Here is a 12,480-nt window from a genome sequence, read left to right as displayed (position 1 = left end):
CAGGCCTTGAAGAGCTGGGGGAGGGGTGAGTTTTTGAGGGTCTCTCTTTGCCCACCCCATCCTCCATGGGGAATCCTGGCCTCTGTCCACTGACTTCCTGCCCCCCCCCCCCACCCTCCAGGTCATCCGGAAGGGCTGGCTGACCATCAACAACATCGGTATCATGAAGGGGGGCTCCAAGGAGTATTGGTTTGTGCTGACCGCCGAGAATCTGTCCTGGTACAAGGATGACGAGGTAAGTAAAGGGCCACTGGTCATCAAGGGGTTTGGCTGGTGGCCAGAGGCAGGCTGAGACCCTACCACAGGCTTGGAGTGGACTGAACCACCCAAAAGGGGGATTTAAAACTCTCATCAAAGACCTCTGGGTGGAGGTGGGAGGTCAGGACCAGAGGCAGGCAATCCTGGGGGCTTATCCAGGCTGGATGGAGAAGAGGGCTTGGCAGGACTGGGGAGCTTGGGGCTCAGCGCCCTGGGGTGGGCAGGGGTGCTGGGCATCCCTCCCTGACCCCACCAGCCCAGCAGCCTTCCTGTTTTCTTGCTCCAGGGCGTGCCTCCTACTCCGTGGCCTCCACAGGCCCATGACACACACGAGTCCAGCTGCCAGACACGCTGTTAACCCCTGCACCCCAGCCCCCCAGCCCCCAGCAGTCCGAGGGGGATGCCCAGGGTGCCTCCAGCTAGAGGGGCGAGGAGCGATGGGGCCCCACAGAGGCACCACCCCAAACCCCTCCCTGCCCACTGGGCACAGAGAAGCCCAGCCACCCCCCCTTCCCTGCTGCTGGTCTCCTTTAAGAACGAGTCCCTTTGGCTTCCACATCTGGATTCCAGAGGTGACCAGAGAGAGCAGGGAGGGCTGGGGGGGAGGGGGCTTGTGGTAATGAACTCCAGCTGGCCAAGGAGTGGGGGGAGGGACCCCCTTCTTCCTGAGGGGTCTGTTGAAGGTGAAGGTGCTCTCCATGGGGGAGCAGAGCCTGGGGCGGTGGCCTCTGATTTCGCTCTCCAAGCCCCCCTCCTTGATCCCTGCCCCCTCCAAGTCTCCCCAGGCAGGGCCCCCCTCCTCACTTTGGGCGGGGCCCTCTGTCGTCACCGGCGGGGGCGCCAAGCCATCTGGACCTCATTACCCCAACCCTGGCCTCTCCCAGAGCATGGGGCCCCTCGAAGGGTGGAGCGTGAGGCTGTGCGGGGCACGGGTGTGGGGACCGCTTCCTGCTCTACCGCCTGGGCAGCCTTCCTAGACGTGCCCGTGCCCCACCACTCCTTGGGCTCCTGTGTTGGGGTTCCTTGCACAGGGCCAGGGGACAGTGTGACCTGGGGCTGGGGGCTAGAGATGGGCTACACTGGGGGGAGGAGGGAGTATATCTGAGCAGGGCCCCCGTCCTTGTATGTGTGTGTGTGTGTGTATCGGGGGGCTGGTCTCTGTGGAACTTCGTGTGTACATTTGAGTTGAGTCGAGTGTGACCCCGGCGTTGAGTGTACGTGTGGGTGGGGGAGGGCTGGGCAGTGAGTGCTGGGAGGTGAGGGTGTATGTGAGGCTTGTGGACGTGGGGTGTGGGTGTTTGACAGGAGAGTGTCTGGGGTATAAGCGTCGGGGCGTGTTCGGTGTTGGAGGGTTTGCATGTGTGTGTGGGGGCAGACCATGTGTGCCTGAGGCGTGTGTGCCCGTGCCCGGTGTGTAAGCATCTGTGTGTATGTGTGGCGAGTGGACTTGAGGAGGGAGGGCGTGCATGTGGCACGTTTGAGGATATGTATTGTATGTGTTGGGGATGCAAGGATGGGAGAGGGCTGGTGTTCCATTGTGAGCGGGTGTGTGCATCTGTGTGTGCATGCACTTGTGTGTGCTTGGGACACGGATCTGTGATTTAAAATTCGAGTGTGGGAATGTATGTTTCCGAGTTGTAGGTGTGTTCGTGCCGAGGTAAGCTTGCGTGTGTGTGTTGGGTTGTGAGTGGATCTTTTTGCCCTAGAACAGCTGGGGACAGGGAGGTGGTCCGGGCTGGGCGGAGGGTGATCTGTCCCCCTTCTCCACCCAGCCACCAACCGTCTGGTCTTTGGGACTTGGGTGATTCTCTGGGCAGACAGGCGGCCGCCCACATCCCCAGCCCTCACTGACCCCCCATCTTCTCACTCTTCCTCCGCCACCCATCAGCAGCCCCACCCCGTCCCACAGCATGGTGGCGCCCCCATCCCTGTTGCCTCCTCCCAGCCCACCCTGTGCCCCCCAAGCCCCCTGCCCCGGCTCCAGGCTCCGGTTCTGGGATGGCGCGCGGGGGCCGCTCCAGCTCTCCAGCGGCGGTGCCGAGGGTCTAACCCAGCCCAGCCTAACCAATGTGCAGACTACTGTACAATTTGGAAGTCCTGAACAGATAGTCTAAACACTGGGTAGACGGAGTGGAGGTGTCCTCTGATCCATCCAGGCTGCAGTGTCTGTCCGTCGGGTGAGAGCTTCGGCCCCATGTCCTGGAGATGCAAGGTCCCCAGCCCAGCCCAGCCAGCCCGGGGTCCCCTCTCTGCTCTGACTCCCCTTCTGCCTCCTTTGACGTGGCAGGGGTGAGCGGGAGCTCTGGCTGGGGAGGAGGGGCCTGGGGACGGGCCGGCCTGCGGGAAGGAGGGGGCTGCTCCTACCTAGTGTCCAACCCCAGAGCAGAGCGCAGGGCGGGTGGCGGCGGGGCCTCCCTCGAATGCTTCCAGATGTTCCCTGGCCGCGTGTGCAACTTCCTCCTCTCCTCCCCCAGCCGCCCTCTGGGGCTCCCGGCCACCCGCCTGGCATAAAGAGGGCTTTATGTGGCTGGACGGGCCAGGGGGGTGCGGGGGGCAGAGAGAGGTGGGCAGGATGACGCCAGGACGTGGAGCAGGGTCCTCCGAAACCCAGCCCCCGACCCGAGATACGTGGCGAGGCTCATGCCCAAGCCCCGAGTCCTCCAAACCCACACAGTCACCCCCCCACCGGGCCCCCGGGCGTGGGCCCTGTGGTGTTGGGTTGACTAGTGGGGTACAGGCAGCAGAAACCCCTCCCCTCCTCCCAGAGCCCCATCCTGGGGTACCTCCTCCGAAGATCCCTGAGCTCCTCCTCTCTGTCTATAGGACAGAGGAGCCTACAGTCATGTGCCAGCCCCCACCAGACGTACACACATGTGCACACAGGCCTGGCACCCACATGCCATCCACAGATAAGCGTAACTCCTCCCAGACGATACAGATAAACCACACAGATTCAGCCCATTACGAAAACTCTATGCACGTGAGTGCGTGCACCCATGGTGCATGTCCCGCAGGTACATTCATGCAGACACATGGACATTTACAGCTGCCACACCTACGGAACTGTGCACACGCACACACAGCCGGGCTGGCGCCTCCTCAGGCACCCTCGTGCACACACAGGGACACATGGGCACACGCACAGTGGTGAGAGGACACGTGCTCAGACATGCACATGTTTGCACAGACATACAACCACACACGTTGCACACACACACCCACCATCTCCAGGCTTGTGCTGTGTGCCTGATCGCTAACACATGGGCAGCTGTGGGGAGTGGGCTGAGCCAGCCCTTTGAAGCTGCCAGGCCTGGTGGCCGCCCCCCTTCCCCGTCTCTCCAGTCAGGAAATGAAGTCAGAGGCTTATCCAGAGCAGGCCCCATCGGCCAGGCTGGCTGCAAGAGAGGCCGAGTGCGGGGTCCCTGGCTGGGGCTGGCCTGGCTTGCGTCCAGGGCTTGCTTGGGGCGGGATGTGGGAGCCAAGCTCAGCCTCGCCACCCCAGGCTCTTGAGCTCTGGCATGGATGCGGAGGCGGTGGGAAGGGCTTGAACGCCGTGGGGAGGCGAGGTGCCCAGCAGACCCGGGGCTCCGTGGCCAGGCTTTCATCAGACAGCGCCCACGCGGTGCAAGGGGGCTGGTGGTCTACAGCCCCAGGTCCCCCCGCGCCGCAACATGGAGCATCCTTAGGGAGTGAGGCGTAGCACAGATAGCACCAACCTCACCCATCACTCCTCCCTCTCCCCCAGGAGAAAGAGAAGAAATACATGCTGTCCGTGGACAACCTGAAGCTGCGGGACGTGGAGAAGGGCTTCATGTCCAGCAAGCACGTCTTTGCCCTCTTCAACACGGAGCAGAGGTGCCTGCCTGCTCCCACGGGGCCCTGGGGAGTAAAGATGGGCCCACGGATCCAGAAGACAGAGAGATCTGCCCGGGCTCCCCAGCAAGTCATTCACTTGACAAATATTTGATTGAGTTTCTAATCTGTGCTACACTCATGTCCAGATCTCGTTCCTGGCCTCCCTCCCGCCACCCCTTCCTTTCTCCTTCCTGCCTTTCCTCCCTCCCTCTCCGTCTCTCTCTCTCCCTCCCTCCCTCCTTCCTCCCCTCCTGTCCTTCTGCAATCACTTGGTTAGTACCTGCCCTGCATGAGATACTGGCAGTACCAGGCCTCTCCCCTCCCAACCCAGGGCTGACTCTAGTGGACTTTCTCCTACTTAGAGATGAGGGTTCAATACAGCTGCCAAGAGGGGAAAGCCTGGGAGGGGGCCAATGGGGGTTGAGATCTAAGCCAGGGGCTGCACTGTCATGGGTGCCCCTTTCATGAGAGCTCAGTCCCTTTCTAATAGAGTATTTTACTTCTCATTTCACTAAATCCTCTCAATGACCCTAAAAGGCAGGAATTGTTATTATTAACCCATGTTCCGGATGAGAAAACTAAGGCTGGGAGAGAAGAAGGGACTTGCCACAGCTGGCAAGTAAGAAAGCCAGGATTGGCCCACAGGCACGATGACCCCAGTCCACGCACGCCCTTAACCACCACGGTGAATGGGCTTTGCCCCCCATCTCCCCTCACCACCTGCCCCATCTTGCAGGAACGTCTACAAGGATTATCGGCAGCTGGAACTGGCCTGCGAGACACAGGAGGAGGTGGATAGCTGGAAGGCCTCCTTCCTGAGAGCTGGCGTGTACCCCGAGCGTGTTGGGGTGAGTGGCAGGGGAGGTAGGGGAGGGGCAAGCTGCTTAAAATAAGGGGCTCCGGGGGAAGCCATCCACAGTGATGCCAAGCCATTCCATATTTTCCGGCTCTTATTGGGCTCAGAAATAGCAGGGATCCTCCCCCTACCTGCTCTGGGGTGGGATCAGAGTTAACCCTTCCTCCCATCCTTCTCCAGTGCAGTTTTACAGGACTCTTTCTCTGACACAGATGGCATTTCCGACATCCCTTTCGTATGATCATGCTTTCTTCTGACTGCCTTCACTTTTCTACCCTGTTTCACTGTGACAATGTCTAGAGTTGCCTTACAGTTGGGGTGCAGTGCCCTGGGTTTACTCAGTCCCTCCTCTTTTCCTGTGTGTGTCTGCTACGGCTGTGCTCGCTGGTGGCGGCGGCGATGATGGCAATGCTGGTGTGGTGACCTCTATGGCTTTGGTGTGGGCCTCCCAGGACAAAGAGAAAGTGAGTGTGTCCCTCTCTCCTGCCAGGCACCTCTAGCCTGGTGACAGATCTGGCCAGGCCTTTAGAATCAGGAAGTGTCCTTGGAGATGTCCTTTCCTAATTTATGGACTGGAAAAGTAAGGCAAATTCTAGGTACTAGAGTCAGAGCCAAGATAAGGCTGAATGAGGGTCTGGGGTCCTGAGAGGCACTGGGGTGGACAGAGCCCAGAGACCCAGAGCTATGGGGGAGCTAGTGTCTTTGTGTACAGGCCAGTTGCTTCTCTCTGTATCTTAGCGTTCCAGGCGTCCTTGAAGGGACTGGGACCCTGGGGTTGCCTGGAACCTGGCTTTGAGGGCCTAGCCATCCTGATGCCCTTGTCCTCAATGGCAGGCCAGTGAGACGGAGGAGAATGGCTCAGACAACTTCATGCACTCCATGGACCCACAGCTGGAGCGGCAGGTGGAGACCATCCGGAACTTGGTGGACTCATACATGGCCATCGTCAACAAGACCGTCCGGGACCTCATGCCTAAGACCATCATGCACCTCATGATCAACAATGTGGGTGCACCACCGCGTGGGGGGCGGGTGCTCTCGTGGGACCAGGGAGGCAGGTGGCCAGGTTGGCCTGGAGTAGGCACGGGCTAGTCATGTGGGACCAAGTCTGGGGAGGGAGGCATGGGTCCACGCCAGAGGTATCCAATAGAAACGTAATGTGAGCTTCATATATTATTTTGTAGATTCACATAACCAAGTTGTTCCAAGCATGCTTAAATGCTTTCCAGGAGGAGCTAGGAATATGCATCTTTTGAGAACTCCCACACCATGTTTTGAGATACACACCCCACAGAACCACTTCCACCCATGGCTTAGTGAAAAAGCATGGCCTGAAGGGAATTAGAACTGTGTTGGAATCCTGGCTTTGCCTCAAATTCCCTGTGTGACTTTGAGCAAATGAACTACCCTCTCTGAGCCTCTGTTTTCTTATATGTAAAATATGGATAATGATAGAGTTGAAGATTAAATGAATATAAAGTGCATAACAACACAGTGCCTGGCATGTAGTAGGTGCTCAACATAAATTTAGATAACGAATAAATGAGACACAGGCCTACGGCATAAAAAACCTCAGCATCTCTCCACAAATGTTCCAGAGCCTGGCCCAGGTAACATCTGGGAATTTTTAAGGAGAACATTAACCCATGCCCTACACACAGACACTCACATTTCACCCGATCCAGGCACACATTCACACCTGCTACTCAAGGGCTCAGAAAATTTTAAACTGTCGTCTTCCTTATTTTGGTCCAGTGGAGCATACAAGTCTTTGGAAAGGGTGCAACTACCCCATTTTACAGATGAGGAAACTGAGGCTGAAATAAGCTGAGTAACCAGGTGTCCTGGTGCATAATAGGTCCTGAGTGTTCTCCTAGATCTATGACCTTGAACAGTTCACTTTTCTTCTCTGGACCATCTGAGAAAAAGGGCAAGCGGGGAGGCGGGGAAGCAAGGGAGATCTCTGAGTTTAGGCAGTGGCAGAGCCCCATCCCCGAGCTAGTAGGGCCCGGTGGGGAGGGCAAATTGGTACAGGCGTCAGGTCCCAGCCCTTTCCTCTCTTTGCCCGCCCGCAGACCAAGGAATTCATCTTCTCGGAGCTGCTGGCCAACCTGTACTCGTGCGGGGACCAGAACACACTGATGGAGGAGTCGGCCGAGCAGGCGCAGCGGCGCGACGAGATGCTGCGCATGTACCACGCACTGAAAGAGGCGCTCAGCATCATCGGCGACATCAACACGACCACTGTCAGCACGCCCATGCCCCCGCCCGTGGACGACTCCTGGCTGCAGGTGCAGAGCGTACCGGCTGGACGCAGGTACCAGGGCCGGCTCCCACGGCCCCAAAGCCCCCCAGCCCGGGGCCCGCTGGAGGAGGGCCGAGACCGGGCAGTGACGCGCCGGCGTCACCGGGATAGCTCCCACCTGGAGCGAGGGGCGGGGCTTATCGCGGGGCGGGGCTTGCCGTGGAGAGCTGGCTGCCGGGAGGGGTGGAGCTGGAACATTGGAGCCTCTGGGGGCGGGCTTAAACTCCGGCGAAAACCTAAGGCGCGGAGGGGCGGAGCTTGCGCGCATGGGCGTGACCGGCACCCAGCTGGGGGCGGGGCCTCACGGTGGGGCGGAGCCGCTCATCTCTCTCTCCCCTCCTTGTCCTTCGCTCCCTGTCGCCCGCAGGTCACCCACGTCCAGCCCCACACCGCAGCGCCGAGCCCCCGCGGTGCCCCCAGCCCGGCCCGGGTCGCGGGGCCCTGCTCCTGGGCCTCCGCCTGCTGGGTCCGCCCTAGGGGGGGCGCCCCCCGTGCCCTCCAGGCCGGGGGCTTCCCCTGACCCCTTCGGTCCTCCCCCCCAGGTGCCCTCGCGCCCCAACCGCGCCCCGCCCGGGGTCCCCAGGTGAGTAGGGGCTGAAAGCGGCGGCAGAGACCGCCGGGCGGGCGTGGCCGGGAGGGAGGTGGGGCCGGATTCCGGAGCATCGGCCCAGGTCGCCAGAGCCGGCCCTCTCTGTCCAGGTCACTCGGACCGTGGGTGCCAGAGCCACAGGGGGTGTGGCCGAGGGCTGGCGGAGCCTGCCCCCAGGGAGCGCTGAGTTCCGCAGGTGGTCGTTTCTGGGGAGGGGGCCGTGGGGCTCATCCCACCTGCCCTCTTCTTTCCAGCACTTGCATGGCGCTTCCCTCCTTTTTCACTCTCTCTCTCTCTCTCCCACGCGTTGCCTCCCTTCTCCTTTCCCCTTCTAGCCGCTCTCCTCCGTTCTCCATTCCGTCCTCTACTTCTGTCTCCCAGCTCCTAGTGAGCCTACCTCAGGTCTGAGGATCTGAACCCAAATCCTCTCTGGATGGGTAGATTTTATTCACTTACACTCAGGGCTACCCTGGTGCCCGCACTTCCCAGTCCTGACTCTTTGGACCTGTCCCCGAGGGTTGTGACTGTGTGACCAGCAAGGTGTGTGATGTGTGTGTGGGCGTGCACACGGATGTGAGAGTGTAAGAATGGCACCCAGGCATGCAGTAGGACGTGGAGCAGCTGGGAAAGGGGCCTGGGAGCCATGGGACAGCCTGATGGCTTCCTTCCTTCCCCTTGCCTCCGGCCCTAGCTGGCCTGGACCAATGTGGTGGGTGTGCGGGCAGGAGTGGAGGCTGCCCCATTCCCAGAAATCTCCAGGGAAAAGGGTTCTCCTTCATCCCTTGCCTTTGCCTTCTTGATCCATGACCTTCTTTCAAGGAAGCTCACTCTGATATTTAACTCAGTCTGCCCTGTTTCCACTGGCCATGTTCTCTGAGGAAGAACACATCAGACCAATAATATCCATTTATGTTTCCAGATGGCTGGAGGGTAGGGCCATGGGTCTAACCTCCATGAACCTACAGTGAAGCAGAGATGGGGCTTGCTCTATGGTGACCTGACGGCCAAGGCAGATGGGGTAACGCAGGCAGCGTGGTGTCAGTCAGGGGCACTGGACTGGAGTGGGCCTTTAGGCGAGTCACTTTCCCTTCCAGGGCCTCAGTTTCCCTTCTACCAAATGATATTTAACATTCTGCCTTTCTCCCAGGGTTGGTGTGGGGATCAGGGGAGACAGTGGCTATAGGGATGCCACATTAACTGCAAAAGTGGCTATAGGAACTATTTGCTAACTTCCAATGTGAGTTCAGATTCTTAAGGGTATTTGACATGCCCAGGCCTGTGCTGAGGTATGACATGAGAACTGTAAGATCTGGTACCTGCTCCGTTCTAGTCTGGCTGACGCATGGGAAGTCACAGCCTCAGAGGAGAGAGCAGTCTGGGGAGCTTCAAGGCAGCTTGACTTCAGTGAGATCCCAGGGCTGATGGAGATAAGGCTTAGGTGGTGAGGAGTCAGGAGGGCGTTTGGGTAAGGAGCAGCAGGTGGGCAAAGGTTGAGTGTGGAATGCGTTGAGAGCTGCTGGCCAGAGCAGAGTGCAGGTAGAATGAGGAAGAATAAGAAGAGGTTGCCCTGGGGACTTCCCTGGAGGTTCCAGTGGTTAAGATTCTGCACTTCCACTGCCGGGGGCACGGGTTCGATTCCCTAGTCAGGGAGCTAAGATCCTGCATGGCGCGCAGCACGGCCAAAAAAAAGAAAAACAAGTTTGCCCTGGGTAAGGTGGGGCAGGTAGGAGAACCTTCAAAGTCCACAGAAGAGGTTGACTTGGGACTCAGTGCTGTGAGCAGCAGGGAGCCATGGAAGGCTCTTGGGTGGAGACATGACAGCTGGACCCTAAGAAAGCAAGACCTGTCCCTTCTGGAGCAATGCAGGTGGCCCTCTGAGCACGTCAGGCACGAGTGTGCAGGGAGCTGGTGCAAATGCCTCCTGTGTGGGGGCGAGCTTCTGTGTTGTGACTCCGCCCCCGCGTGTGCTTCAGTGTGCCAAGTGGCTGCATGCCCCAGATCCATGCTGCACGTGCCGGCCAGCAAGGTTGCTGGGCATTGGGGGGTGGGGTGTATGCGTGTTGTTTGTGGGCATGTGTGTCAGTGTGTGCATGCGGGGCCGTGGGGCCTCACCGCATGTGTGTGCACGCCCGGGCGTGTGCGTGTGCGTGTCCCCCCACCCCCAGGCCTGACCCGTCCGTGAGCGTGAACTGCCACGTTGATTTCGTGCTGTCTTTCAGAATCACTATCAGTGACCCCTGAGGAGCGTCAGCCACGGTAGGTACAGGCCTCTCCGCCTGCTGCATGAACCGGTGTGTCTGCCCCCTGCCGCACCAGCTCCACACTGCAGGGCGAACCTGGGACCTCAGAGGCAGGCCCCCTCCCTCTCCCTTCTGCAGCTCCAGACTTATTCTTTCCTCTTTCTGTCCTCGCTGCCAGCTGGCTCTCTCACCTCCCTTCTCAGCGAGCCTCGGGACTCAGTGCCACCGCCCAAGACCTCCATGGCTGAGCCTGGGGAGGTCTTGGGACAGGCTCCGCACCCAAGCAGGCAAAGCTGGGTGCTCTCTGGAGGCGTCAGAAAGAGCGCAGAGCTCATGGTTCGTGGTGTTAGGGGCAGGGAGCTTGGCTGGACTCAGGCATCCAGAGGCCTTGGCGTCTCACCCTGGGGTGCCACACTCATTCCCCGATCTGAGCCCTGCTGCGGGGGCAGGGCAGCCAGCTCCCAGCCTGGGAGCTCTGGAAACCGAATCCACGATAGGGCAGAGGAAGTCAAAGTCCCACCTCCTTTATCGAGCCAGCAAGCGAGCAGCAGCTGGGGGTGAAGGCTCTGGTTATTTGATGATTTGGGAAAGCCTGAGTGTCCCCCACACCATCAGCCCAGAGCACAGCTCACAGGCTAGGCAGGTCACACCGCCCCTTCCCCTGCCTCCGCGGTACTGTCACTCCTGCTGGTGCAGGACTGAAGGCAGAGTCCTCAGCCCCAGGTGGAGCACCGTAGCCGGCCCGCAGGCTCATCCACCTGGGCCTGTTGCTCCTAGGGGTGACCTCCACTTTTCAGCTAAGGGGATGACGGTGTCTGCGGACCTGGGCAAGCCAGCTTCTCTGAGTTCCGCCCCAGCTGGGCCCCAAACTCGCCCAGCGAGCCTGCCTGCCACTCCGCGCCTGCGCTGACTCTTGCTCTTCTGCTTTTCCCCAGCAGGAAGGGCCCAGCCTCACCTACGCGACCTGCGGCCCCCCGACCAGCTGAGGCTCCCCTCTTAGACTTATAAGCCTGTGGCCACTGGCATCCGGCCGCCTGCCCTCCCTGCCTCCCCAGGGTCCCTTTAGAGGACTCGTGGGCTTTCTGCCCACCCAGAGGGGCCTCTAGCACTCCCTCCAGCCATTCTGTTAGCTTTGCCCTCCTGGTTCAAACAGTGTTCTTTCTCGTGTGTTTCTCCATCAGGCCTGGTGGCTGTCGCGTGGGGCTCACGGCCCCATACTCCCTGAGGCTAGGGATGGCCCTGCACCAGTGGGTTGAAAGACAGGGGGCCAGAGAAGAGGGAAGCCAGAGGGGGCCGAGCACGTGTCTGGAGCTGTGGGTGCACTGCCTGGTGGTGTGTGAGAGACTAGCGTGTGTGGAGGGGTGGGCGCTGCCCCAGCCTTTACCCCAGACCCCCGTGAGGCTCTGGCCCCTGCCCATCTCCTGCCCTTCTACCTTCCCTTTCTCGTCTCTCTTCTCTATTCCAGAACCCTTGCCCACACCTGGGTCTTCTGCCCCTCCCCTCCTCTCCCCTGACTGCCAGGCTAGGCTGCCCTTGCCTTACCAGCTCTCTCCCCCTTTTCTCTCTCCCGTTCTCTCTTTGCTTTCTCTCCAACTGCCAGCCGATCGGGTCAGGCAAGTCCATCCCGACCTGAGAGCCCCAGGCCCCCCTTCGACCTCTAACCAGATCCCTCCTATTCCTCGGAGACCTCCCTTTCCAAGCCTGCCTGGACGGCTGTTCTGTGACTTGACAGTGGCTACCCAGCCCCAGAGCTTCCCCTTCATCTGTGACCTAGTCTGTTGTAGTGGTGAGCTGACACATCCAGGCGTGACGTTGGTGAAACTTGTGCCCCTCTGTGGTCTTGCTCCTGCCCAGTTCTATAAATATCTATAAATACTCATATATATATATATATATATATATATATATATATATATATAAACACACACACATATATGGCCAAGCCTCACCTCTAGTGTCGGGAATCAATCACCATGCTGTCCTTGAGGAGTCTTGTGGCCCAACTACAAGGGAACGCTGTCACCCTGACATCCCCCTCCAAAGCGTGCCACCTCCGATGAGCCCCCGTCGTACCCAGCCTGTGGACAGCCAGCCCCCCTCTGCCGCCCTCCCGTCCCTACCCCCCCCTCGAACACGGGGGTGCTGTACTGGCAGCTGTGTGGTTCTCTGACCACTACCGGTCTTGCTGTCTCTTGGCTGAGAATAAAACCCATTTCTGGATGATGGGGAACAGCGTGTCCTCTGTGGCCTGTGTTCTCTGTGGCGCTCAGGGAGAGGTAAAGGTTTAAACATTGGGGTGAGGGATGGGGAAGGGCCCAGCTATTGCTAGGGTGCTATAAGATGTGGAGAAAAAAGCCCCATCCTCTCCGAGGCCTAC

The 12,480-nt window shown here is 59.5% G+C and overlaps 1 protein-coding gene across 16 annotated transcripts in view; it reads left to right on the top strand.

Annotated features, from left to right (window-relative positions):
- Positions 1–12,325, top strand: part of DNM1 (dynamin 1) — a 44,847-nt gene extending 32,522 nt beyond the window's left edge. For 2 of the 16 annotated variants that reach the window (XM_032634194.1, XM_032634188.1), the window contains exons 15-22: positions 122–235; positions 4,004–4,113; positions 4,850–4,961; positions 5,422–5,433; positions 5,804–5,974; positions 7,045–7,286; positions 7,642–7,857; positions 10,083–12,325. In XM_032634194.1, the coding sequence (XP_032490085.1) occupies positions 122–235; positions 4,004–4,113; positions 4,850–4,961; positions 5,422–5,433; positions 5,804–5,974; positions 7,045–7,286; positions 7,642–7,857; positions 10,083–10,104 (999 nt within the window). In that variant the 3' untranslated portion in view covers positions 10,105–12,325. Of the gene's footprint in view, positions 1–121; positions 236–522; positions 682–4,003; positions 4,114–4,849; positions 4,962–5,421; positions 5,434–5,803; positions 5,975–7,044; positions 7,287–7,641; positions 7,858–9,234; positions 9,237–10,082 lie in introns of those variants that run through there. The other 14 variants (XM_032634186.1, XM_032634184.1, XR_004350253.1 and 11 more) reach the window with 13 other exon arrangements.
- The last annotated feature ends 155 nt before the right edge of the window (positions 12,326–12,480 follow it).

This window comes from Phocoena sinus, chromosome 6 (assembly GCF_008692025.1).
Source record: "Phocoena sinus isolate mPhoSin1 chromosome 6, mPhoSin1.pri, whole genome shotgun sequence".
NCBI classification, from domain to species: Eukaryota; Metazoa; Chordata; class Mammalia; order Artiodactyla; family Phocoenidae; genus Phocoena; species Phocoena sinus.
The sequence above is the reverse complement of the archived record's forward strand: the minus strand, read 5'-3'. Positions and strand labels throughout refer to the sequence as shown.